The sequence below is a fragment of the Megalobrama amblycephala genome, linkage group LG17 (genome assembly GCF_018812025.1).
Source record: "Megalobrama amblycephala isolate DHTTF-2021 linkage group LG17, ASM1881202v1, whole genome shotgun sequence".
Taxonomy (NCBI): Eukaryota; Metazoa; Chordata; class Actinopteri; order Cypriniformes; family Xenocyprididae; genus Megalobrama; species Megalobrama amblycephala.
In genome coordinates, this window is record NC_063060.1 from 27,732,118 (window position 1) to 27,756,023 (window position 23,906).

Sequence of the window (23,906 nt, forward strand, 5' to 3'; positions counted from 1 at the left end):
TGAATCCACTAACATGACACAGCGAATACCGGTGGTAAAACACTCGTGTTCCAATACTTGTGCACGCGTTTTGGGAGGCGTTCCCTTGAAAGGAGGGGGGTTGTTCTTACGCATGCGCTCATTTCAAAAACTCACTAACAGTCTTTGGTTTCTCAGTCGACGAAAAGATCCTCTTTAACCTTTAAATTAAATGATATCACTTATACTAATTCAGTCCCTTTCCAGAATACACTAAATATAACAATCAAAACACATCAATACTTTAAAATAAGGCTTTAATCAATAAACTTATACAGCATACATTATTAGTTTATTATTTACAGTTATTATTTTTTACCTTAAACTTTAACATCTGTTTATATTTTATGAATAACAAACAAACAATGGTAACTTACTGTCTTATAAATGTTACCCAAACTTGATGAGGCATAACAGAAGTTATACCAGAGAATAACTTCTTTAGAAAGAATAAAATAATTAGAATGAAAATTTCTAGAATGTATATATTATTTGAACACAGAGATAGAGAATCAAACTCTAGTCTTTAAGGCTTAAATACATACTAGCTTAGCAGCGTCCCATTCAAACACAATTATGCAGAACAATTATATGGAAATGTAATCATCCTTAGCATGACTTGTTCTACAGATATTCAAGTGAGCACACAAATCATCTGGTGAAAAGTTTAACAACTACCAATTTCACACCTATTTGCATGTAGTGTGATCTAGCAGTACGATTTACGTGTGAGGCAGATGTGTCACTTATTCCTAAGATGTGCAAATGACATTATAAAGACTGCAAACTTACATGCCAAAAAGAGGTTTATTGGCACTAAAATACCCTTAATGAATCAGTGAAAAAACATATTTAGATGAATAAGTCTCAAAATGACATATTATAGACAAAATAGATAAAATTTCTCACAAACCACTTAAATTTGAAGGTTTTATATAACAAAAAACCCCTTCATATATAGACATGTAACATATATAGACATAAAACATGTATTGAAAGAAGTCTCTTATGCTCACCAAGGCTACAATTATTTGATAAAATGTAGTAAACACATTAACAATATTGTGAAATATTATTACAATTTAAAATAACTATGTTCTATATGAATATATTTTAAAATGTAATTTATTCCTGTGATGGCAAAGCTGACCTCCAGTCCTCAGTGTCACATGATCCTTCAGAAATCATTCATTATCCAATTATTATCATAGTCAAAAACTATGCTGCTTAATATTTTTGTGGAAAACATGATACATTTTTTTAGTATTATTTGATGAATAGAACGTTTGAAGAACAGCATTTTTTTTTGTAACAATGTAAAAGTCACAACTGTCACTTTTGATCAATTTAATGCATCCTTGCTGAATAAAAGTATTACTGACCCCAAACTTTTGATGTTGTTTAATATTTTTATTCTCTATCTGGGATTTAAAAAAGAGGCAAAACCTCTTTTCACCTCTTCTCTTGGCCTCCCTATTCTGTGTTTTTAAATTGAGGTGCTACTGTCTCTAGGATTTTAAAATGCCAATTACCTTTTAACACTGTAGAGACTTTTTACCTTGTCCAGCTAACTTACACAGTTAACTCTATGAAGTCTGACCTCTCTTTCTCACCCTCACATTCTGTAATAATGGCAGATGGGGTGATGGTGGCCATGCTGGAGGAGGTGTTAGTCTCTATACTGGCTGCGGTCTCTGCACTGGTTATTGTCCCAGTGCTGATGGTATCAGTGCTGCCAACATGCCCACAGCCACAACAAGTTCCCCAGAACAATAGCTGGAAATGTAGCATCTCCTTGTAGAGCTCTTTGCAGCGCAGGCCGAACACCACGGGGCTCAGTGACTGTGCAAAACAGAAGACGATAAAATTCGCCAATGCCACAGGGAGTGTCTCCTGATGCCGGGAGATGATGATGACGGAGGGCAGGAGGTGCAGGCTTATCTGCATGCTGTGGATTAGAATGGTGCGGCGACCTTTACTGTTGGATCGCGTGAAATGGCCAGCACGTCTACCTTCCAGATAAATCGCCACGTAGCTTCCAATGATGAGCAGCACCAGCAATAACAGCAATGCTAAAGCACTGGCAATGCAAGCTGTGCCTTCCAAAGCCGTAGAGCACTCGGTGTCCAGCCCAACCACATGATCCCATGGAGAGCGCGCACAGGCTAGGACGGTGAAGACTACGGGGTTGAGCAGGGCGAGAACGCAAGCCACCAGCGTGACCCAGCGGTGGAAGCGCTGGACCAGAATGGGGTAACGGAGTGGCATGCAAATAGACAGACAGGTGCTGACGGACATCAGCGTGAGGGTGATCATCAAACCTCGTGCCATCACCACCTGCAGGTCGAAGAGGATCCAGCAGGTGATTCGAAAAATCGGCCAACGCAGACTGCGAAGACCGTGCACGGCTGCGCCCATGATGTTGAAGCCGGACACACAGACGCAGTGCTGACACAACAGGACGTAACGAGGGGTCTGACGCAGCTCCTGGTTGTGCCGCACTGTTGCTATGATGAGGCAGGCGAAGAGACCAGTGACAATGAAAGCTCCAAAGTGGACAAATGCTTTAATGGTCTCTAAAAGCCTGTTGCTTTCAGCTAGACTGGAGCTGGTGAGCCCTGAGGAAAGAAAAAAAATAAAAAAATAAAAATGGTATATTAAATAATGATCATTTAATTTACATTATAGCAATAAAATCCAACAGTCTTTTTCTGGTGAGTCTACTGAAGCAAATTGTATTTAAGAAAACAAATACAAATTTCTGGACAACATATTGCAGTGTGAAAAAAACTAGAAATCCACTTACCTGTTTGATCGCTGGTATTGGTCATTTTTGGTCTTTCACTTATTCAAGCTTGATTAATAAGTCATAATTTAATCTCAGAATCACCTCCTGCCTCACTTCCTCAATCCGTTTGGATCCAAAATAAAAAATTTGGCCTTTTAGTAGCCTTTTCTGTGGTCCTTGTCAAGCTTATTCACAGATACGAATCGCTTGAGTGATTCTCACCTGCAGCCTGTGGTCTAGTCAAAGCATCTCAGGTTTCGAACCCCCCCCCACGCATGGTTTTTCCTGTGTTGTGACAAAATGCCATGCAACAGTAATCTACTGAGCGTATGAGGGGTGTGTTTTAACCATATGCTCATAAATAACTAAAATCTTGTTATCTCAAGCTTATGTTATTTAAAACGACGAACCAGAGCTGAGATGACAATTTGGCACTTCTCTTGTGGCTATGAATATTTGAGAAATGATTGTTTTTGCAGGTTTAATGAATTGAAAGGAAGCCAACAAAAGAGTTGAGCTGTGAAATAATTGGATTGGATTTTTTTTTCTTAACCCCTTCAGACCTGAATTATGTTCCACTGTGCAATTTTTTTTTTTTTTTTTTTTTATCCACTTGATATTTGCTCTTCTTTAATGTATAAATGAGTCTAGAAAAAAAGATTTGTGCAAACTCATTATTTTATTAATTTTTTTTCATGTCCACTACAATGGACATCAGGGCTTAGGCAACAAAAATGTGTCATATTTTAACCATACAGTTCTTGTGAGCTAGAGTTCAAACACAATATGTGAACTATAGCATTGACGATTTTGTGAAAATAACACATACTGTAACAAAGAGCAATGCAATAGGAATGTAGAAGAAAATATAAGATGATAAGATGAATTCTCAAAAAACTTGTTTTATTATTTTTGTTGTTTACAGTGGGTGAATGGGAATCTGTGTGTTTGTGGGTGTGTTGTGTGTACTTGCTGTTTTTGATAAATATATGATTGTGTGCATATAGCATCAGTCTGTGTGTGATTTTGTGTGTGTTGCAGTGTATGCACTCATTTCACATTTGCTATCTCTGTTTTTCACTAAAACTAATAAAAAACTGAATGGCAGCTTATGATTACAACATAGAAGGCAAAATCAGAAAAAAAAAACATAATTAATTTGATTAAGACCTAATGTCCATTGTGATGGACATCAAACTTCAAAAAATCCTGTGTTCTTTATCTCTGAAAGATTTTCAAATTAACTTCAATTATTATCACTTGATATTATTAAGATTATAATAGGTGCAAGTTGATGATGCCATGAACATAGATCTTCATATAAAAGATAAAAAAGGAGCTAGTTGGTCAGCCATGCCTGTCTTTTGTGATGCCTGAAGCACAATCAGATTAAGTTATGGGTCATTCTGTCATTGTGATTGGTAGATCAGGGACCATTCAGTGACCAGGCAGTACTTATATTATAAAAACATAAAATCTTATTGGTATAAACCAAAATCCATGTGATGTCCATTCCAATGGACGCAGGGTCTGAAGGAGTTAAGAAGCTGGCCTAAATAGTATTTTTATTCCAGGGTTTTTACTAAATAAATTAATATAAAAAATGAGTGTGAATATATTTTATCATTAAAATGTAATATTTATTTGTAATGAATACATTTCTTGCAATAACACAACATTCAAAATTTGTATCACAAAAATTGGCATCTGAACAGGACTGTTGGAACTGTAAGAGTTATCATTTATGTCTGGTAGAGTAAAGAACTTGCATGCTAAAAAAACTGGATATGTATTAAAATAACTCCAAATAATGTAATAATTATGCCAGAAAATGAGCGATTATGAGTTTGTCTTACAAGTTGTGAAATGCAAAGTATGTTTGTTTTTTGCCTCAAAACTGGACTTTGGCTCAAAAACTTTTATGATTTGAGTAAATGTAACAGTCTGCCAGATATACAACAAAGTCATTGTGCACACTGTTTTCAACAGTGAAACTTTCATACACGAAAAAAACAAAAATGGTGTTCTGAGAAAGAAAGTCTTAATCAGACATTGAATAGGGTCTTAAGCCATTCACTCCAAAGGAACAGAAGAGGAACTTGGCTCGTTTATATCTTCACAGGGCTGATTCTCCTTCTGCTTCCGGCGGCTAATCTGCATCTGCAGCTGCAGCTTGTTAGTGAAGAAAATTGTTCTCCAGCCAACTTCCTTAGCTAAAGCTTCCACTGTTGGTGTCACAGTGTCACAATGCTTCCTTACTGTCTGCTCCCAGAACTCCTCAGAGTTACAAAGCTGGAGAGAGAAACAAACAATCAAAAAAACAAAATCAGAAAGCACATACAATTCAATGTAACCATTTAACATATATACAAACAGTAATTTACAATTTATAATAAAACATTTTACGTGAAATATTTTGCTTGAAATGTGTGCTTAAGCCATTATATTACTAATGACACTTTTGAAAACACAATAGGCCTTACCTCTCTAAACTTACGGCAGGTGCGTGAAAGACCTGAAATGTCTTCAAGGTCTAGATGTGCCATGATGTTGAAAAGTAAAGCATTGGGGAGACGGGCAATGTAATCATAGCGGCCTTGGCATAAGTTATTGGAGTACTGCAAGATGCGAGGACCGAATACCATGGCCACTTGATCTGGATGAGACAGACCAGGTTGTTCATTGAATATGTCATTGAATGAGAAACAGGCTACATTAAGGCAATTCATACACTTTATTTGAAATGTAGCAAGATATAAGTCTAGAATAGTAAGGAAGCAAGCACAAATAAAGTTGCTGAATAACTTACTTTGCAGACGGCTGTCTTCTAAAAAGTCTTCATGTGATTCTCTCAGTTGTCCTGGTGGTGTGTTCCTGCAGTCTGATCTCAAAGAAATCTTCCACCAGCTCCAAATAACCTGGACGTTCATAATTATCATAAATAATAGTCTACAATAAAACCGAGACATAAAAACAGCATTTTCCCTCCATTTTTTTTTTTCTCTTTTCAGTTGCATAGTGGCTTTTTAGTCATCTCCAGAGTGTTGTGTTGTAGAATTCGGAGTAGTAACCAATAGTTTCTTTATGTAAAATATATGTTTTATTTTTCTTTTGAACTTCAATGTGATAATTACAGCTAGTTTAGCTTGTTAAAGGGATAGTCCACCCAAAAATGAAACCTCTGTCATCAGTTGTTCCAAACCTGTTTGAGTTTTTTTTGTCTTCTGCTGAACACAAAAGAAGATATTTTGAAGAATCTTGTTAACCATACTGTTGATGGTTCCCATTGAGTTCCATATTTTGGATAACAAAATAATAAGTCAATTGGGCCCATAATCTGTTTGGTTACCCATATTCTTCAAAATATCTTATTTGGAAAGAAATTCATACAGGTTTGAAACAACTTGAGGATGACATCATTTTCATTTTTGGATGAACTATCCCTTTAAGTGACACTTGGCCTGCTTTTTTGGTGGCTTTTTTCACCATCACAATTTAGTAATAACCATAAATTAGGTATCATTCAAAATATTAAACACTCAAAATTCATCATGTGAAAACAGTTTTGAAATTAGACATGGTGTTACCATGAAAACTGTACTTTAATATCTTTTCGGTTTTTGTTAAATCAGCTTCAAATTTGTAACACAACTTGATTAGACATATGGCTTTGTTTTTCTAGCAATATTAGCATCCAAATTATTTTGTAAAATATATATTTTTATGAAATTCAAATGGTTAGTTCGGTACATTTGCTTTACAGCAAACATAAACTTCTATAGCCTAACCTTTTTTTACACTTTCATTTTTTAATTGCTTTTGCAATAATCTGCTGAGTGTCTTCTTTAAAAAGACCAACCTTAGCTTTGTATTACAAATCATTCATGAATTACATCAATTTAGGTTCAGAATCTGAATTCCAGCGGTAACATTTTGTTTAAAATTTAGCATTGAGTTTGGAGGATCTAGAAGAGAAGAGATAAACAAATAGCAAACTTTTGGTCACAAAGCTGCTGCAAGAGTAAAGCAGTGGTATTAACAATATTTAAAAAAAAAACCTAACAAACCTCAGACTGTGTAATTGCAAAGTGGAAATAGTCCTTCATAGGTGCAGGACCTTGTCCACTGATCTCAAACAGAGTTTCCCCCAGCAAGCTCGCCATTCCCGGATACCGTTGACGCGTTACCAGGACAACAGAAACCCCACAGTTTGCGTCATCATCTCCAGGGGTAAATATCAGCGTGATTTCACACTCATCATCGCCATATTTTTATATCACATTAGATAAGTGCCTGAATGCTGCTCCTACTAACTGGATGAACTGAAGTATTTCTCTTTATTAGATGAATATTCGTGTTTTCACGAAAACCGCAAACTCGCAAATAGAAATATTACAAACGTTCGAAATATCTGATTTTGAGTCAATCGTCCATCTAGAACATTCCTGTATGATTCAGTAGCTGTGGGTTGTGCTCATCGTTTCTACTTACCAGATACATAATACATTTGTCATAGCAAAGAGTTTGAATACTCATGTCAATGTAATAATTCGTTTTTTTTTTTTTTTTTTATATATTTGCTAATTTATCACAAATCTGTATTCTGTTTTGTTTTTCTTTTTTAAATGCGAAAAATAAAAACATTGTAGCACACGGCTGCGACATGAGACAAATGAAGGGGTCTGAATAATTCATTAATCCACTGTATACTACTGTATGCAGAAATTAACAAAACATAAATAGCTTTACATAAATAAAATGGATGATGGAGGTTATTTCATCTTCAACAGCACAAATTTAGAAGTGATGAACTTTTGATTATTAATCTTCTAATTATAAGCTACATAAATGCATTAAAGAACATGTAATGACTATTCATGCAAGAGCCTGTGTGTGTTAATTTGGTTCAGTTATTTCATCTGTTGAATCTGACTTTTCATCATTAAAAATGTCTTCTCTTCCTTTGCTATTTGTTCCTACATTCACACTCTTAGAAAACAAAACAACACAAAGAAGAAGAAAACAAAAAACAAAACAGGTTCCATAAGGGGGTTTTCACTGTGATTCCAGAGAACCAATTTGGGTTCCCAAAAGAACCTTTAAGTGAACAGTTCTTAAAAGAACCAATTTTCATAGTGTGAAGAACATTTTAACAATCTAAAGAACCCTTTTCCACTTTAAAGAACCATTTGTGAAATAGAAAGGTTCAATGAATGTTAAAAGTTCTTCATGGAACCATCAACACTACTAAATAACCTTTATCTGTAAGATTGTCTAATAAATGTTGGGGTGGGAGATAAAATTGATTCATTTCCGCTAATTATTCATATGTGATAACATAATTGAGAACTAAAACTCTAACTTTGCTCAATGAAGTGTAAAAAAAGCACAAACAGGCACATGTAACACAGTAGTTAAAAATCATTTAATATTTTATACATATATTTATATATGTACACATTAACTTGTATTCCTGTAATGGTAACTTTTGATGTGGTCAAAAATCCATCCACGAGAACACCGCAGGTCAGACCTGCCAATTTCCCAAGGTGCGGCTATAGAGACCCCGAGGGGAGATCATAGAAAAGCGTACTCTACCACTTACATCTAATCGGCCCTTTTGTGCTGTAGACACCTGCTTTATCTACATAGCCGCTTGTGCTGAGCTCCTCTGCCTTTACAACAGGTGTCAGGTTTTAATCCAAACCATGTTTTCTTACCTCCTTGAGGCGAATAGTGGCGTCTGTTCCTCACAATGCGTTTTCGCCTCGACTGAACGAAACATTTCTGCTAGAGCAGGTGCTAAGGACAAACTGAAGTTGTTTGAACAGCTAATCACAGCATCCCTAGACACCATTGTGTTCTGCTGTTCCGTCAGTTTCTCTTTGTGAATAACATGTTTTTAAAAGGATTACAAATGCTGATATGCACAAGGAGCTTACTTTCTAGGCATAAAACATTACTTATTGCGCTGAAGGCATAAATGAGGAGGGACAATCGTGGATTTTTGTCCAGAATACACCGATGGGTGGGGAAGACCATCACCTGCGTATCCACAGCTCTTTCTCTAGAAATGTCAAAGACTCAGTGCAGTAAATACAAAATCTGAATACTTTCAGATTCTTGAAGACGATGTTTAGAGCATTGGTGATGCGGAATGTGTGCATGATGAAATGTGGTGGAAAAAGCGCTTTAGAGAAAGGGGTTTGTGGAGGAACCTCCTGTTGGGTACTGTCCAGCCGGGCCTCCACCCTGAAGAGAAGACGACAAGAGAAGGCAAACGTAAGCATCAGAGTGGATAAACAAACATTGAGGGTTAGATTCATAATTTATGCCATCAAGCAACAACATATTGCAGATTTAGGAATGCATTAGAAGTACTGTTGCTTTTCAAAAAGCAATATTCAATTATATTAAGTTCTACTTCAAATTATCATAATAATTGTGGATAAGAAGACTTGAGAACACTATGTTTAATGCAGCCCAATTTAAAGTACAATAGATGTAAAACCATTAAGAGTCAAGACGGCAATCAAGACATTAAAGGATTAGTTTACTTTCAAATGAAAATTACCCCAAGCTTTACTCACCCTCAAGCCATCCTAGGTGTATAAGACTTTCTTCTTTCACAGTCGGAGTTATATTAATAAATATACTGATGCATCCAAGCTTTATAAATGGCATTGAACGGGTCCAACGAGTATAAAGCTCAAGAAAGTGCATCCATTCATCATGAACGTACTCCACACGGCTCCGGGGGGTTAATAAAGGCCTTCTGAAGTGAAGTGATGCATTTGTGTAGGAAAAATATCCATATTTAACAAGTTATAAAGTCAAATATCTAGCTTCCACCAGACCGCCTTCCATATTCAACTTACAAAGAAAGTGTAATGCCTCTCGCAGTTCAAAAATATTTATTAATATAACACTGATTGTGTTCATCAGAAAGAAGAAAGTCATATACACCTAGGATTGCTTGATGGTGAGTAAAGCATGGGGTAATTTTCATTTTAAAGTGAACTATTACTTTAAAAGTACGTTCAGTAGTCTGGTGCTAATTGAAAAAGTTCTATACATGCAGAAATAAATGTCTTTTTGTGAAGTGTCATCTGAAAACCCTGAGTTTTAGTTTGTCAAGATAAAATAAGGGAATCATTGTGTTGACCACTCTCTCTACATTAAACTCACCGGCATCAGTGTCATTTTACATAAAACATGATGATCCATATTAATAAATGTCAGTACAGTGTCTATTTTTTTTTGCTCCGTTTTTTTCTGAGGGGGGGTGGGATCGGTGACACTGGTCCAATAGTCTTAATCGTCAAAATCTTAATATATGCATAAACAAACCAAACTTGATTCCAAATAAATTACTCGAAACTAGATGTAAAACGTTCTAAGTAAACAATGTTTGGATGTGATGATTTAAATGAGCGTTTCTCAATCAGAAGGCCTCAGCAAACTTCTGAGAGGACTGCAGGGTGACTTAAAATTGCTTATATTAACATATTATTATTAATAACATTTATATTGGTATTATTAAAATATTCAAACTTAACTGAAATGCTAAAAAACACAATCAAGATGTAAACTGAAATCATATTTCTCCCCTCAATAACTATTTTTTTTTTTTTTTGTCTTTTTTTGAACAGTTCTTTAAATTTCTGGAATTACAAAATGAATACTGGTTAATTCAAATATCAACACTCCCTCTTTCTGTCATAATTGCATACCATACCAAAATACCAAAAGAGGGCCTTCAAGTCAAAAAAGTTGAGAACCATTGTTTTAAAGGGTTAGTTCACCCAAAATGAAAATTCTGTCATTAATTACTCACCCTCATTTTGTTCCAAACCCATAAATTCTTTGTTCATCTTTGAAACACAAATTAAGATATTTTTGATGAAATCAGAGAGCTCTCTGATCCCCCATAGACAGCAACGCAATAATTTTATGAAGCAACGAGAATACTTTTTGTGTGCAAACAAAAAACAAAAATAATGATGCTATTCAACAATTTCTTTTCCATGTCAGTCTCCGACACTGTTCATGTGAGCAGCACGACACATGCGTATGGTGCTGACGCAGGAGCCTGCTAATACTGAGGCGGCGTTCTGATATAGAACCTGGAAGAGCTGCACTGTGTTTATGAAATGTGAAAAGCGTCAGAGACTGACACAGAAGAGAAGAAATTGTTGAATAAACAATTTGTTGCACACAAAAATTATTCTCGTCGCTTCATAAAATTAAGGTTGAGCCACTGTAGTCAAATGAACTATTTTAATGATGTCTTTACTACTTTTCTGGGCCTCGAAAGTGGTAATCGCGTTGCTTTCTATGGGGGATCAGAAAGCTCTTGGATTTGATCAAAAATATCTTAATTTGTGTTCCGAAGATGAACGAAGGTCTTATGGCTTTGAAACTACATGAAGGTAGTAATTGATGACAGAAATTTAATTGAATGACAGAAATTTTGGGTGAACTAACACTTTAAAGCAAAAAATAGAGTATCCATCATACTTTTACTTCATAGCAATTGACTTGCTTACCATGAATGGGTTGCTGGAGATTCCAGGCCCTGTGACTGGCTGCCCATAGTTGCCCATAGGTTTAGCTTGTCCATAGGCTGGAAACCCCCCTGGAGGAGGACCATAAAAGAAGAAAGGCCATGGAGCTGATGCGTTACATTAGCTATGTTTCCATCCAAAGTTGCGAATTTAACTTGTGCGCAAAATTGCAATATCGCATAAAACATTTGTGAATAAAGCACTGGTTTCCATTCAGTGAGTCAAAGAGAACAAAATTGTCACTTCCTGATAAACTGGTGATAAATATCACCAAGAAATGTAGGAGATGCCACTGTATATAATAATTTTCGTATATAATAAATTATTTGCATCTCAGAGTGCTCAGAAGAAATGCAATAAACGTGTTATCTTGCTTTCAGAGGCGAATGCTGCTGTTTGAGTACGCAGTCACGTAAGACAGTTCTGGGAGGAATTATACCGAACCACATTAACGGCAGACTTCTGAATGAGCAAAACAGCATTTCAGATGCTTTGCAACAAGATTTTTCCACTGGTTAGTACAGTTATGCCACCCCATCATGCAAAGTCACATGATGTTTTTGATGCGCATAGAGGAATTTATTCGGTAAATGTGTTTCCATCATAGTTTATGCGCATGTTTCCTTATCGGATAGAAAATGTATCAAAGACTATAGAATAACACAAGACGTGTCACTCGTATTGTTTTGAATGTGAGAAAGTGTAACGCGCTTCTAAATAAGAGCCAATCGCCGACTGGAAAAGTCATCGCGTCACTTCAGTGGCCGCTAGAATCACCGGTTTCTATAGAAACAGTCAGACTCGCGCCTCCGAAGAGACGCGCATTTAGGTCTGCGCATTAGCTTGATCCAGCCTGAAAAATAGTTTTTTTTGTCATGATTCGAGCGTTTAGAAACTAAATTTATGAGCCGGTTGTTGTTAGATTTCATTGGTGATTTCAAATATGAAATTTAATCGTAAGGTTGGCGAACAGTTTTGGAGAATTTGATGTTTCCCCATTCAAAGAGATTGCATGATGCCCAGGATGCCCGAGAGGCGTTTCAAAGATGGCCGCCGAGTGAAATGACTCGTCTTAAAGAGACTTTGAAATATATGTGAATTTATGCGCATCTTGGCATTTCCATCCAGTAGTTTTTGATGCGATATCCTAAAATGCACATAAAAATAGATGGATGGAAACATAGCTATTGACAGACATTAAAAACTGACCTCAATGCTAAAGCACTGAACCTGCTACTCCAACACATGCAACACCAAAACTCACATCAAAGCAGGAAAAGCAAAAAGAGCTGATGCTTAATACAATACAAACAGCCTTTCTCATGACTTATAACAGTATGCATAAAAGAAAGGCGTAAGCCACTGGGGGTTTGGGTCACCACACACTCACGGAAACACAAATATAGTCTCACATACCATTGGGCTGTTGATGGTAGGCTGCAGGTGGGGGAAAGGGACCTTGGCCAGGGAATTGCTGCTGGAAGGTCCCACTAAAACTGGTTGGCAGGCAGTAACTGGTTGCGTTCCCAAAGCCAGCTGGCATGCTCATGGAGCCAGTGCCAAATGAGGCTAAAGTAAATAAAAGGAGACCAGAGGAGGAGTAGCATGTTTCATCTGCTCATTCCTTGAATGGACACACACATAACGAGCATGCTGATCTCGACCAAAGCTAGGTTTTACCTGAGGCGGCTGCTCTTCCATTGGTTTGGAATGGATTTGTAGACATGGGCTCCTGAACCATCCCAGCAGCCACGAATGGGTTTGTGGAGGGAGCAGCTGCACGATAAAAAGTGTTGAGTCAGTTTAAAAGACCTACATGTTAAAACTTACTTAAAAAGAATCTTAAAAGTTCCACCTGCATAACCCTGTTGCATGTTGGGTAGTCCTGGCTGAGCTGGAGGTGCAGCAGCTCCGGGGACACCTCCATACACACTTTGGTAGTGCAAAAACACACAAAAACAGACATGAACAGCCTAAAAAGCAAGGTAGATTGTGCAGAGTATACAAGTAAGGCAGTAATCTCTCACCCTTGTGCGCTTCCGCTGGTAACGGTGGAACTTAGGGCACTGTCAAGCTCAGCTAGGGCAGCGTAACGGTCCTCTCTTGATAAACCACTTTGAGGCGGGGCAGGGGCCATACTGGGTAGTGGAGGAACGGACATGCCTCCTCCTGAATTGAAATAATTACGTATATCTTAAATTGATACTACAAGACCTATTGTCTTAATTCAATTCAATTTATTTATAAGGCGCAATTAAAAACAACTGCCATTGACCAATGTGCTGTACAAGAAGACATAAGTAACAAACATAACCCTGAAATACATTCAGGCAGGCACAAAGTCACAAGTGGACAAAAAGAGCATAAGAGAGTAAGGTATCAAATCACAAAATCTAAGCCAGATCAAATAGAAGAGATTTTAACTTCAAATTAAAAATGGGCAATGTAGGGGCAGTTCTGATTTGAATTGGCAGGCTGTTTCAAAGTTTAGGAGCGGCTGCAGCAAACACCCGATCGCCCCTAGCGTTTAGCCTCGTTTTTGGAACAACTAAAAGCCTCTGATTGGCAGACCAAAGAGCTCTCACCGGGCGATGATCTATCAACAGGTCAGAGAGGTATGAGGGTGCTAAACCATTTAGAAACCAATAAGAACACTCAAATCAATTCTATATTGCACAGGTAGTCAATGCAAAGACTGTAGAACAGGAGTAATATGCTCATGTATAATATCACGTATTAAATATGCATAAGGGTCAACAACGAGAAAAATTTAGACATGCATGATATGTACTCTTTGTATTTATGTTGGTTTTGTATGGATTTTATACCATTTTCAATAACGGTTAACTCTATAAAGTTCATGCGGTGTAACCATTGAGTAAAAAGTAACATTTTCATTAAAAAAATGTTTTTGGTAACTGAAATTAAGAAAAATATAAGTATTAGATGAAAAACTTAAAATACAAACAAAAATTATAAATGAAATATGCAAGTTTAAGTACTAAAATTACTAGTAAAACTATAAAAGAAATAAAAATAAATGAAAGGTTTATTGAAAAATGTAACAAAAACTACCGTAATAAAAATGACAAAAGCACAACAACATTACTAAAAATAGAATTTGAAATTTGAATATTATAATATTATATAAATAATACTAAAATAACACTGGTGCAATTTATATATATAATTTTGGAAGTAATGATTTTGTGAGTTGCACCACATAGCATTTTACAACCTGAACTAACCTTGCTTCGTCACACAGTCATGAAGGTACAGTGGGTACGGAAAGTATTCAGACCCCCTTAAATTTTTCACTCTTTGTTATATTGCAGCCATTTGCTAAAAATCATTTAGGTTCATTTTTTTTCCTCATTAATGTACACACAGCACCCCATATTGACAGAAAAACACAGAATTGTTGACATTTTTGCAGATTTATTAAAAAAGAAAAACTGAAATATCACATGGTAAGTATTCAGACCCTTTGCTCAGTATTTAGTAGAAGCACCCTTTTGATCTAATACAGCCATGAGTCTTTTTGGGAAAGATGCAACAAGTTTTTCACACCTGGATTTGGGGATCCTCTGCCATTCCTCCTTGCAGATCCTCTCCAGTTCTGTCAGGTTGGATGGTAAACGTTGGTGGACAGCCATTTTTAGGTCTCTCCAGAGATGCTCAATTGGGTTTAAGTCAGGGCTCTGGCTGGGCCATTCAAAAACAGTCACAGAGTTGTTGTGAAGCCACTCCTTCGTTATTTTAGCTGTGTGCTTAGGGTCATTGTCTTGTTGGAAGGTAAACCTTCAGCCCAGTCTGAGTTCCTGAGCACTCTGGAGAAGGTTTTCGTCCAGGATATCCCTGTACTTGACCGCATTCATCTTTCCCTTGATTGCAACCAGTCGTCCTGTCCCTGCAGCTGAAAAACACCCCCACAGCATGATGCTGCCACCACCATGCTTCACTGTTGGGACTGTATTGGACAGGTGATGAGCAGTGCCTGGTTTTCTCCACACATAACGCTTAGAATTAAGGCCAAAAAGTTCTATCTTGGTCAGACCAGAGAATCTTATTTCTCACCATCTTGGAGTCCTTCAGGTGTTTTTTAGCAAACTCCATGCGGGCTTTCATGTGTCTTGCACTGAAGAGAGGCTTCCATCGGGCCACTCTGCCATAACGCCCCGACTGGTGGAGGGCTGCAGTGATGGTTGACTTTCTACAACTTTCTCCCATCTCCCGACTGCATCTCTGGAGCTCAGCCACAGTGATCTTTGGGTTCTTCTTTACCTCTCTCACCAAGGCTCTTCTCCCCCGATAGCTCAGTTTGGCCGGACGGCCAGCTCTAGGAAGGGTTCTGGTCATCCCAAACGTCTTCCATTTAAGGATTATGGAGGCCACTGTGCTCTTAGGAACCTTAAGTGCAGCAGAAATTTTTTTGTAACCTTGGCCAGATTTGTGCCTTGCCAGAAATTCTGTCTCTGAGCTCTTCAGGCAGTTCCTTTGACCTCATGATTCTCATTTGCTCTGACATGCACTGTGAGCTGTAAGGTCTTATATAGACAGGTGTGTGGCTTTCCTAATCCAGTCCAATCAGTATAATCAAAAACAGCTGGATTCATATGAAGGTGTAGAACCATCTTAAGGATGATCAGAAGAAATGGACAGCACCTGAGTTAAATATATGAGTGTCACAGCAAAGGGTCTGAATACTTAGGACCATGTGATATTTCAGTTTTTCTTTTTTAATAAATCTACAAAAATGTCAACAATTCTGTGTTTTTCTGTCAATATGGGGTGCTGTGTGTACATTAATGAGGAAAAAAATGAACTTAAATGATTTTAGCAAATGGCTGCAATATAACAAAGAGTGAAAAATTTAAGGGGGTCTGAATACTTTCCGTACCCACTGTATGTAGGGGTCCTCTCTAGGATATAATTTCCTGTTTTTCCTGTTTTTTTTCATTAATTGGTTTTTACCCCTGCATATTGGTTGCACCACATGACCCCTAAGAAATAACAATAAAATAGTATTTGATGTTTTCCATTTATTTTTAAATAAATTAATAGATGCGGTCGAAAAATAATTTCTTTTTACCAATTATCTTCCTTAAATGACTGGTACAGCACTGTTAAAATAAGCTAGCATCAACAGAGGTGATATTTAGCCAATAACATTCTGTAACAGCCATGACAGAAAATGGAAATACAGGTGAACATAGTACACAATAGATGGGGGCAGGGTGCTGTACCTGTGTGGGGTTGTTGAAGGGAAGGCTTTGAGGGGGGTGATGTGCCAAAATTTGACGGTACACTGGCGTTTCCAAAGGAATCAAAATTGGCAAAGTCTGTGGTGGAATTATTTTGTGCTACAGATGGCATAGGGTGAACAAAAAACAGGACTGATGAGGAAAATTAAAGTGACAAAAATGTAGGCAACCAAAAGCAAAATAATGTGCTGACTGATTTCATTCACAAATGTTAGTAGAGTATGGTAGTTGACATGAAATGTCGAGCAATGACATTTAAAGGGATTGATCCTGTCTTCTGTCTTCATTTACTCACTCCATGTAGCATTTGATTTTTATTCAAATAATGAAAGTCAGTGAGATCCAAAACAACATTGGATCCCACAAACTTTCATTGTATGGACAAAAAAAAAAAAAAAAAAAAAAAAAAAAAAAAAAATCAATATATCTTTTTGTGTTCCATAAAAGAAAGAAAGTCAGACAGGTCTGAAGCGAATTGAGTGAGCAAATGATGACAATTTTCTTTTTTGGGTAAACTATCCCTTTAAGTGAATGACAAAAAGCTACAAGATGTTTAATAGTGGCAAAACAATTAAAGGAACATCCAAATATACCTTTCCCTTATACATAAATTAAGGCTGTCAATTAATTCAAGTCAAATCGTAATGGTTACCTGAGGGCCTGTTAAAATGTGCAAAATTAGCAAAGTTTGAGGAGCTGGCAGTTTGAGCTTGAGGGGCAGCAAAAATATCTCCACCCAAGTCAGAGAGGAGGTCAAACTTCTTCTCCTGGCCTGCAGATTGGGCCTGAACACGACTGGTCACTGGGGACTGAGAGAGAAATGAAGGCATGAAGAGAAAAGCAGGGCATAACCTGATTTTACAGAGAAGAACTAACTGTTTTGTGATTGCGAATGAAAGTACAAATGTGTAGGTGGGGGTGCGTAGTTACCTGGTTAGATGGGGTCTTGGTGAGATGCAGGGTTTTGAGGGGCTGGGGAAGAACCTCTGGGGTGCTACTGGTACTGCTAGCAGATGAACCAGATATTGATGCCTGCACAGAAGCTATCACCTTGGCTTGTTCTGGGGGAACATACCTGCAAATGACCATGGCACAATAATATGGCTGTCATTTTGTAGGCCAAGCCGGAAGGCTAATTTGCCATGGGCTCCCTGGGGATTTTATAATGAGTTTTGTATGAATTTTTCATAATGAGGTTTCTGATTTAAGAGTATGAAAAAGTCTGTGCATGGTTGACAAGAGCTTTGTTCTACAACAATTTACACAGTCATACAATACCCTTTAATAGTTTGGGGTCGGTAAGATGTTTTAAAAAACAAACATTTGAAAGAAGTCTCTTATGCTCACCAAGGCTGCACTTGAGGACTACTCTTAAACTGAAATCCACCATTCTAAAATCCCATTAAAATCACCAGAGGGTGAAACTCCTGGCCTGACAATGTTTATTCCCTTAAAGGGTTAGTTCACCCAAAAATGAAAATTCTGTCATTAAAGGTGCCCTAGAATTAAAAATTGAATTTATCTTGGCATAGTCAAATAAGAAGAGTTCAGTACATGGAAATGACATACAGTAAGTCTCAAACACCATTGTTTCCTCCTTCTTATATAAATCTCATTTGTTTAAAAGACCTCCGAAGAACAGGCGAATCTCAACATAACACCGACTGTTACGTAACAGTCGGGGTGTACGGCCCCAATATTTGCATACGCCAGCCCATGATCGAGGCATTAGACAAGGGCAGAACGTCTGGATGTGCACAGCTGAATCATCAGACTAGGTAAGCAAGCAAGGAAAACAGTGAAAAATGGCAGATGGAGCAATAATAACTGACATGATCCATGATAACATGATATTTTTAGTAATATTTGTAAACTGTCTTTCTAAATGTTTCGTTAGCATGTTGCTAATGTACTGTTAAATGTGGTTAAAGTTACCATTGTTTATTACTGTATTCACGGAGACAAGAGCGTAACTATTTTCATTATTAAACACTTGCAGTCTGTATAATGCATAAACACAACTTCATTCTTTATAAAGCTCTCCAACAGTGTAGCATTAGCCGTTAGCCACAGATCACAGCCTCAAATTCATTCAGAATCAAATGTAAACAATATAACAGTATACAATACTCACATAATCCGACGCATGCATGCAGTATGCATGATGAACACTTTGTAAAGATCCATTTTGAGGGTTATATTAGCTGTGTAAACTGTGTTTATGCAGTTCAAGGCAAGCGCGAGCTCCGGGGGCGGAGAGCGCGCGATTTAAAGGGACCGCAACCTGAATTGGCGCATTTCTAATTATGCCCTAAAATAGGCAGTTAAAAAAATTAATAAAAAAAAATCTATGGGGTATTTTGAGCTGAAACTTCATAGACACATTCAGGGGACACCTTAGACTTATATTACATCTTGTAAAAAAATAATTACTCATCCTCATGTTGTTCCACACCCGTAAGACCTTTGGAACACAAATTAAGATATTATTTGATAAAATCTGATAGCTCAGTGAAGCCTCCATTGACAGCAAGATAATTAACACTTTAAAATGCCCAGAAAGCTACTAAAGGCATATTTGTTCATGTGACTACAGTGGTTCAACCTTAATGTTAAGAAGTGACAAGAATACATTTTGTGCTCCAAAAAACCCCCCAACTAAATAGCAACTTTATTCAACAATATCTAGTGATGGGTGATTTCAAAACACTGCTTCATGAAGCTTCAAAGCTTTACAAATCTTTTGTTTCAAATCAGTGGTTCGGAGCGTGAATCAAACTCCCAAAGTCACGTGATTGCAGTAAACGAGGTTCGTTACATCACAAGTGTTTCGAAATTTCAGTGGTTCACCACTTTGGCAGTTTGATACACGCTCCGAACCACTGATTCGAAACAAAAGATTTTTAAAGCTTTGAAGCGCCATGAAGCAGTGTTTTGAAATCGCCCATCACTAGATATTATTGAATAAAGTCGTTATTTAGTTTTTTTTGGTGCACAAAAAGTATTCCTGTCGCTTTATAACATTAAGGTTGAACCACTGTAGTCACATGAACTGTTTTAAATATGTCTTGGGCATTTTAAAGTGTTAATTATTTTGCTGGCAATGGAGGCCTCACTGAACCATTGGATTTTATCAAAAATATCTTAATTTGTGTTCCGAAGATGAACGAAGGTCTTATGGGTGTGGAACGACATGAGGGTGAGTAATTAATGACAGAATTTTCATTTTTAGGTGATCTAACCCTTTAAAGTCACCATTAAATAAAAATGGACAATTCTTGTTTTTTGTTTTGTTTTTGTTTTTTTATGGAATATTGTTTATTATACATTATTATTTTTTTATTCATATGCCCTAGTAAGCTTAAATCAAAACTCAAAATACAACATCTCATCTCTTCAACATCTGTGAAGTTAAAGTGGAGTGAGGGTGGGACAACCTGTCACTCACATAAGATCAAAGCAATAGCAAACCACAATAATCCAATCAATCCCTGATGGACAAAATCAGGGTCTGCCCTACATTTTTTCTAGTGCAAGAAGCCATTTTACATCACAATAGATAAGAAAAGAGAAGGAAGGAACTTCCGTTTCATGCCAATTTTAAAGCAGAGGTTCTCAGATTGACGGGATTGGAGGAACTGTTGGTAAGATTTTTTTTTTTTTTTAAATTAGTCTCTTTAAAGGCTGCATTCATTTGATCAAAAACACAGTAAAAACAGTAACATTGTGAAATATTATTACAATTTAAAATAACTTTTCTATTTCAATATATTTTAAAGTGTAATTTTTTCCTAAATCTGAATTTTCAGCATCATTACTCCAGGCTTCAGTGTCACATGATTCTTTGAATAATGAATAGAAAGATGAAGCTTTTATTTGAAATAGATATATTTTGTAACATTATAAAATGTATTTACTGCCACTTTTGATCAATTTAATGCATCATTAAAAGTATTATTTCTGTATTTTAAGTACTGATCCCAAACTTTTGAAAGGTAGTATACATGCTATGGTTGAGAATTTTTTATTTACAGTTTGTAAATTCATCAACAGTAATCAATAACTGTTTTAGGAGTCAATATATCCTAATGTATTTTTTTTTTCTAAGGCATTTCAGGTCTGTGAGCTGGCAAGACAGTGTGAAGGTTTGATGTGGATTCAGAATTCTTTTTGACGTTTGAGACAGGACAGTACAGATTTTGTAATTTAGTGTAATTTGCTGATTCCACAGGGGTTTCCATCAGAAGAATTTAAGAAAATCTGTATAAAAATGAAAAGCTTTACTGCACTACAACAACAGTAATGCCACCTGAAATTATATGAAACTGCACAATCTCAAAATCATTTGGCTCATCAGACAAGTGTACAAATAAAAACCCCAACATACTACATAGAAACGTGTCACCAGAGGATGGATCTGACCAGAGACTCCTTACCATCTTTTCTTCTCATATTTCTCCTGAAGAAACTCTTTGACTTTCTGAGGTTCACGGAAATCTGGGACCACAGAGCTCTTGTCATCATACAACCCCAGCCAGATGTGTTTGCAGACCTGAGCACAAAAAAGAGAGAATACTTAGAGGAGCCTCAGTAAGTGCATAAACTGTAATGTGTTCAAGCGTGTAGTACCTCATTGCTGTGTTTTTGTAAGAACTCGATTTCCTGTTGGGTGAAAGTTGTCATAGAAATGGACTTCACTCTGTGTGGAGGGTTGAGGCCTCGTCTGGGGTACAAATCAAATGACAGACATCACAGATTGGCCACTGTATAGACAAGACTAAACTCTGAGAAGTTTACATTATTATTGGTGCTTATATTTATTATTCTTCTGGATAAAACATCTTTTCACTATAGGCACAAATGATACCTCAATTTTTTAAGAAGGATGTTCTATGACTTTTCTAAATCATAATTTCGACCTTTGTCAGCAGAATTAAAAAAATGAATTATTAATTATAAACTACATTTTTAAGAATATTAAAATGTAAAATAATTTTTATATATTTTAAAGGATTAGTTCACTTTCAAATTAAAATTTCCTGATAATTTACTCATCTCATCCAAGATGTTCATGTCTTTCTTTCTTCAGTCGAAAAGAAATTAAGGTTTTTAATGAAAAAAATTCCAGGATTTTTCTCCATATAGTGGACTTCAATGGAGCCCAAATGGTTGAAGGTCAAAATTACAGTTTACAGCGATCTCAGACAAGAAATAAGGGTCTTATCTAGAGAAACCATCACTCATTTTTCTTTTTTTTTTTTTTCTTTTTTAGTTTTAAACATTTTAACCATAAATGCTCATCTTGAACTAGCTCTTCTTCTCTATTTGAATTCCAGCAGTGTAGACACTGCTAAGTGTATTACTGCCCTCCACAGGTCAAAGTCTGAACTAAATTGTCATATACAACATGCTACTGCAAGTATATAACAATTAGTTCAAACTTTGACCTGTGGAGGGCAGTAATACACTTAGCAGTGTCTACACTGCCGTAATTCTAATAGAGAAGAAGAAGAGAGCTAGTTCAAGATGAGCATTTATTGTTAAAACTTATATATATATTTTTTTTTTTAGAAAATGAGCGATGGTTTCTCTAGATAAGACCCTTATTCCTCGTCTGGGATCGTGTAGAACGTTTTGAAGCTGCAATGACACTGTAATTTTGACCTTCAACCGTTTGGGCTCCATTGAAGTCCACTATATGGAGAAAAATCCTGGAATGTTTTCATCAAAAACCTTAATTTCTTTTCGACTGAAGAAAGAAAGACATGAACATCTTGGATTGAGTCAAGGCAGTGTATAATAGCACTGTTCTCTGTTTGGGGCCCCGGTCATATTTAGGCACCAGAATATCATAAAGACACTGACATCGAGGGTTGCTCTTTTGACTTAGGACGTTAAATTGAGGTCCTGTGGAGACTGAAAGCCCTATGAGGGCCCCCGGAGGCCCTTGTGGGTCCCTGTCATATTTAGTCATATCTCAGCACCAGAATGTCATAAGGACACTGACATCAGGGGTGGCGCTTTTGACTTAGGACCTTAAATGAAGGCCTTCTGGGGCCCCCGGAGGCCCTTGTGGATCCCCTGTCATATCAATTCTGGCACCAGAATGTCATAAAAACACAGATATCAGGGGTGGCACTTTTGACTTAGTGTAAATTAACATCCCAGTGTGGAGCCCCAAAGCCCTCTGGTGACCCCTGGTGGTCAATATTGGCACCTGTCATAACGCTGCACCAAAATTTCACATCTTACCATCCAATGAACTAAGAACCCATGTGCACTGCTAGGGGCCCCAATATAAGCGCCACAATATCATGCCAATATTTTCACTTGTGGAATTGTCTCTACGTTCAAAACACTCATTTTCTTTCCAGTTTATCTAGTTATGAACATAATTTATGCATAAGCAGCTGTAATGTTTAAACATGGGTGTGTCATACGTTGACACAGTACTTTAAGAACACATACTCACAATTAGCCATAAAGCACAAACGTCACACCGTGTTATTTGAAACGGAGCGTGAAGTTCGGCTGCTCTGGCTCTGAATCTCGTGCTATTTTTGTGAAAGCTGATGTTATGATGATGTTAGAGACAGCTGGGACACATTCTGCAGATGATCTCTCAGATGGGAGGGGTTGTTAGGCGTCTGCCCATACAGACTCTTGGGGAAAAACAACAAGTTCATACACCATCTGTGTGAATATGAGGGGCCTCGTTATAAACTTACAGTATTCCGGAACAGGTGGTGCACACAAACGAGCCTACTGTCATGTTGGCGTAGGTCGGGCCGCGCTGATCGCAATCAAAGCATTTTCTATTAGGAGGCAGGCTGGTCATCTCCCGAAGCATCTTCAAGTGTTTCTCCTCCTGTTTTCGTTTGGCACTCGCCGCCATCACGAAATAATAAAGCTGTCGAGTCTAGGGCAGGTGGAGCTGTAAGTTATGGGTAAACCTAGTGCATAAACACGCCCGGCAGCGATGGAAAATCGTTCCACATAGGACAGCCAGGAATAGCTATAAACGTCCTGTTCTTCACTGGACTGGTGTAGAGCGCTACAGGCTGAGTATGTCAATGCTGCCATCTACCGCACTGGAGAGAAACGCCTCTGTCTGGCATTTGGTCAAAACATGAGTAATATATGAGTATATGAATATTTAATTGTGAACGAGAGCCCGACAACCTTATAAAAACACTGTTCCATGGTACTGAGCACTGAATGATGACCGCATTCATGTTTCATGGTAATTAAATGGCGCTCAATTAAGGG

The 23,906-nt window shown here is 37.3% G+C and overlaps 3 protein-coding genes across 3 annotated transcripts; all 3 read right to left on the minus strand.

Annotated features, from left to right (window-relative positions):
- Positions 1-1,137: 1,137 nt before the first annotated feature.
- On the minus strand, positions 1,138-2,849 carry LOC125251894 (olfactory receptor 2T2). Its single transcript, XM_048164992.1, has 2 exons — positions 2,825-2,849; positions 1,138-2,669 (listed from the first exon to the last, which is right to left on the minus strand). The coding sequence occupies exons 1-2, from the start codon at positions 2,847-2,849 to the stop codon at positions 1,591-1,593; spliced, it is 1,104 nt and encodes a 367-aa protein (XP_048020949.1). The 3' UTR covers positions 1,138-1,590.
- Positions 2,850-4,424: 1,575 nt separating this feature from the next.
- On the minus strand, positions 4,425-7,168 carry fbxo36b (F-box protein 36b). The gene is made up of 4 exons (XM_048163511.1): positions 6,874-7,168; positions 5,616-5,724; positions 5,290-5,462; positions 4,425-5,098 (listed from the first exon to the last, which is right to left on the minus strand). The coding sequence occupies exons 1-4, from the start codon at positions 6,967-6,969 to the stop codon at positions 4,880-4,882; spliced, it is 597 nt and encodes a 198-aa protein (XP_048019468.1). The 5' UTR covers positions 6,970-7,168; the 3' UTR covers positions 4,425-4,879.
- Positions 7,169-8,209: 1,041 nt separating this feature from the next.
- agfg1b (ArfGAP with FG repeats 1b) lies at positions 8,210-23,695 on the minus strand. Its single transcript, XM_048163510.1, has 12 exons — positions 23,366-23,695; positions 21,267-21,360; positions 21,074-21,189; positions 17,568-17,712; positions 17,290-17,446; positions 16,620-16,736; positions 13,401-13,542; positions 13,229-13,305; positions 13,054-13,149; positions 12,790-12,942; positions 11,356-11,444; positions 8,210-9,058 (listed from the first exon to the last, which is right to left on the minus strand). The coding sequence occupies exons 1-12, from the start codon at positions 23,530-23,532 to the stop codon at positions 8,999-9,001; spliced, it is 1,413 nt and encodes a 470-aa protein (XP_048019467.1). The 5' UTR covers positions 23,533-23,695; the 3' UTR covers positions 8,210-8,998.
- Positions 23,696-23,906: the final 211 nt, after the last annotated feature.

Excerpts from the sequence above, each read along its gene's own strand:
- LOC125251894 (XM_048164992.1), bottom strand. The coding sequence starts at position 2,849 with ATGACCAATACCAGCGATCAAACAG. Across the intron at positions 2,670-2,824 it reads CAATACCAGCGATCAAACAG|ATTTTTATTTTTTTATTTTT; the intron begins GTAAGTGGATTT and ends ATTTAATATACC.
- fbxo36b (XM_048163511.1), bottom strand. The coding sequence starts at position 6,969 with ATGGCGAGCTTGCTGGGGGAAACTCTGTTTGAGATCAGTGGACAAGGT. Across the intron at positions 5,725-6,873 it reads TTGCAATTACACAGTCTGAG|GTTATTTGGAGCTGGTGGAA; the intron begins GTTTGTTAGGTT and ends ATGAACGTCCAG. Across the intron at positions 5,099-5,289 it reads CCTGCCGTAAGTTTAGAGAG|CTTTGTAACTCTGAGGAGTT; the intron begins GTAAGGCCTATT and ends TTCTCTCTCCAG.
- agfg1b (XM_048163510.1), bottom strand. The coding sequence starts at position 23,532 with ATGGCGGCGAGTGCCAAACGAAAACAGGAGGAGAAACACTTGAAGATG. Across the intron at positions 13,543-16,619 it reads CCTTCAACAACCCCACACAG|GAGGAGGCATGTCCGTTCCT; the intron begins GTACAGCACCCT and ends ATTTCAATTCAG. Across the intron at positions 11,445-12,789 it reads CTACCATCAACAGCCCAATG|GGGGGTTTCCAGCCTATGGA; the intron begins GTATGTGAGACT and ends GTCCTCCTCCAG.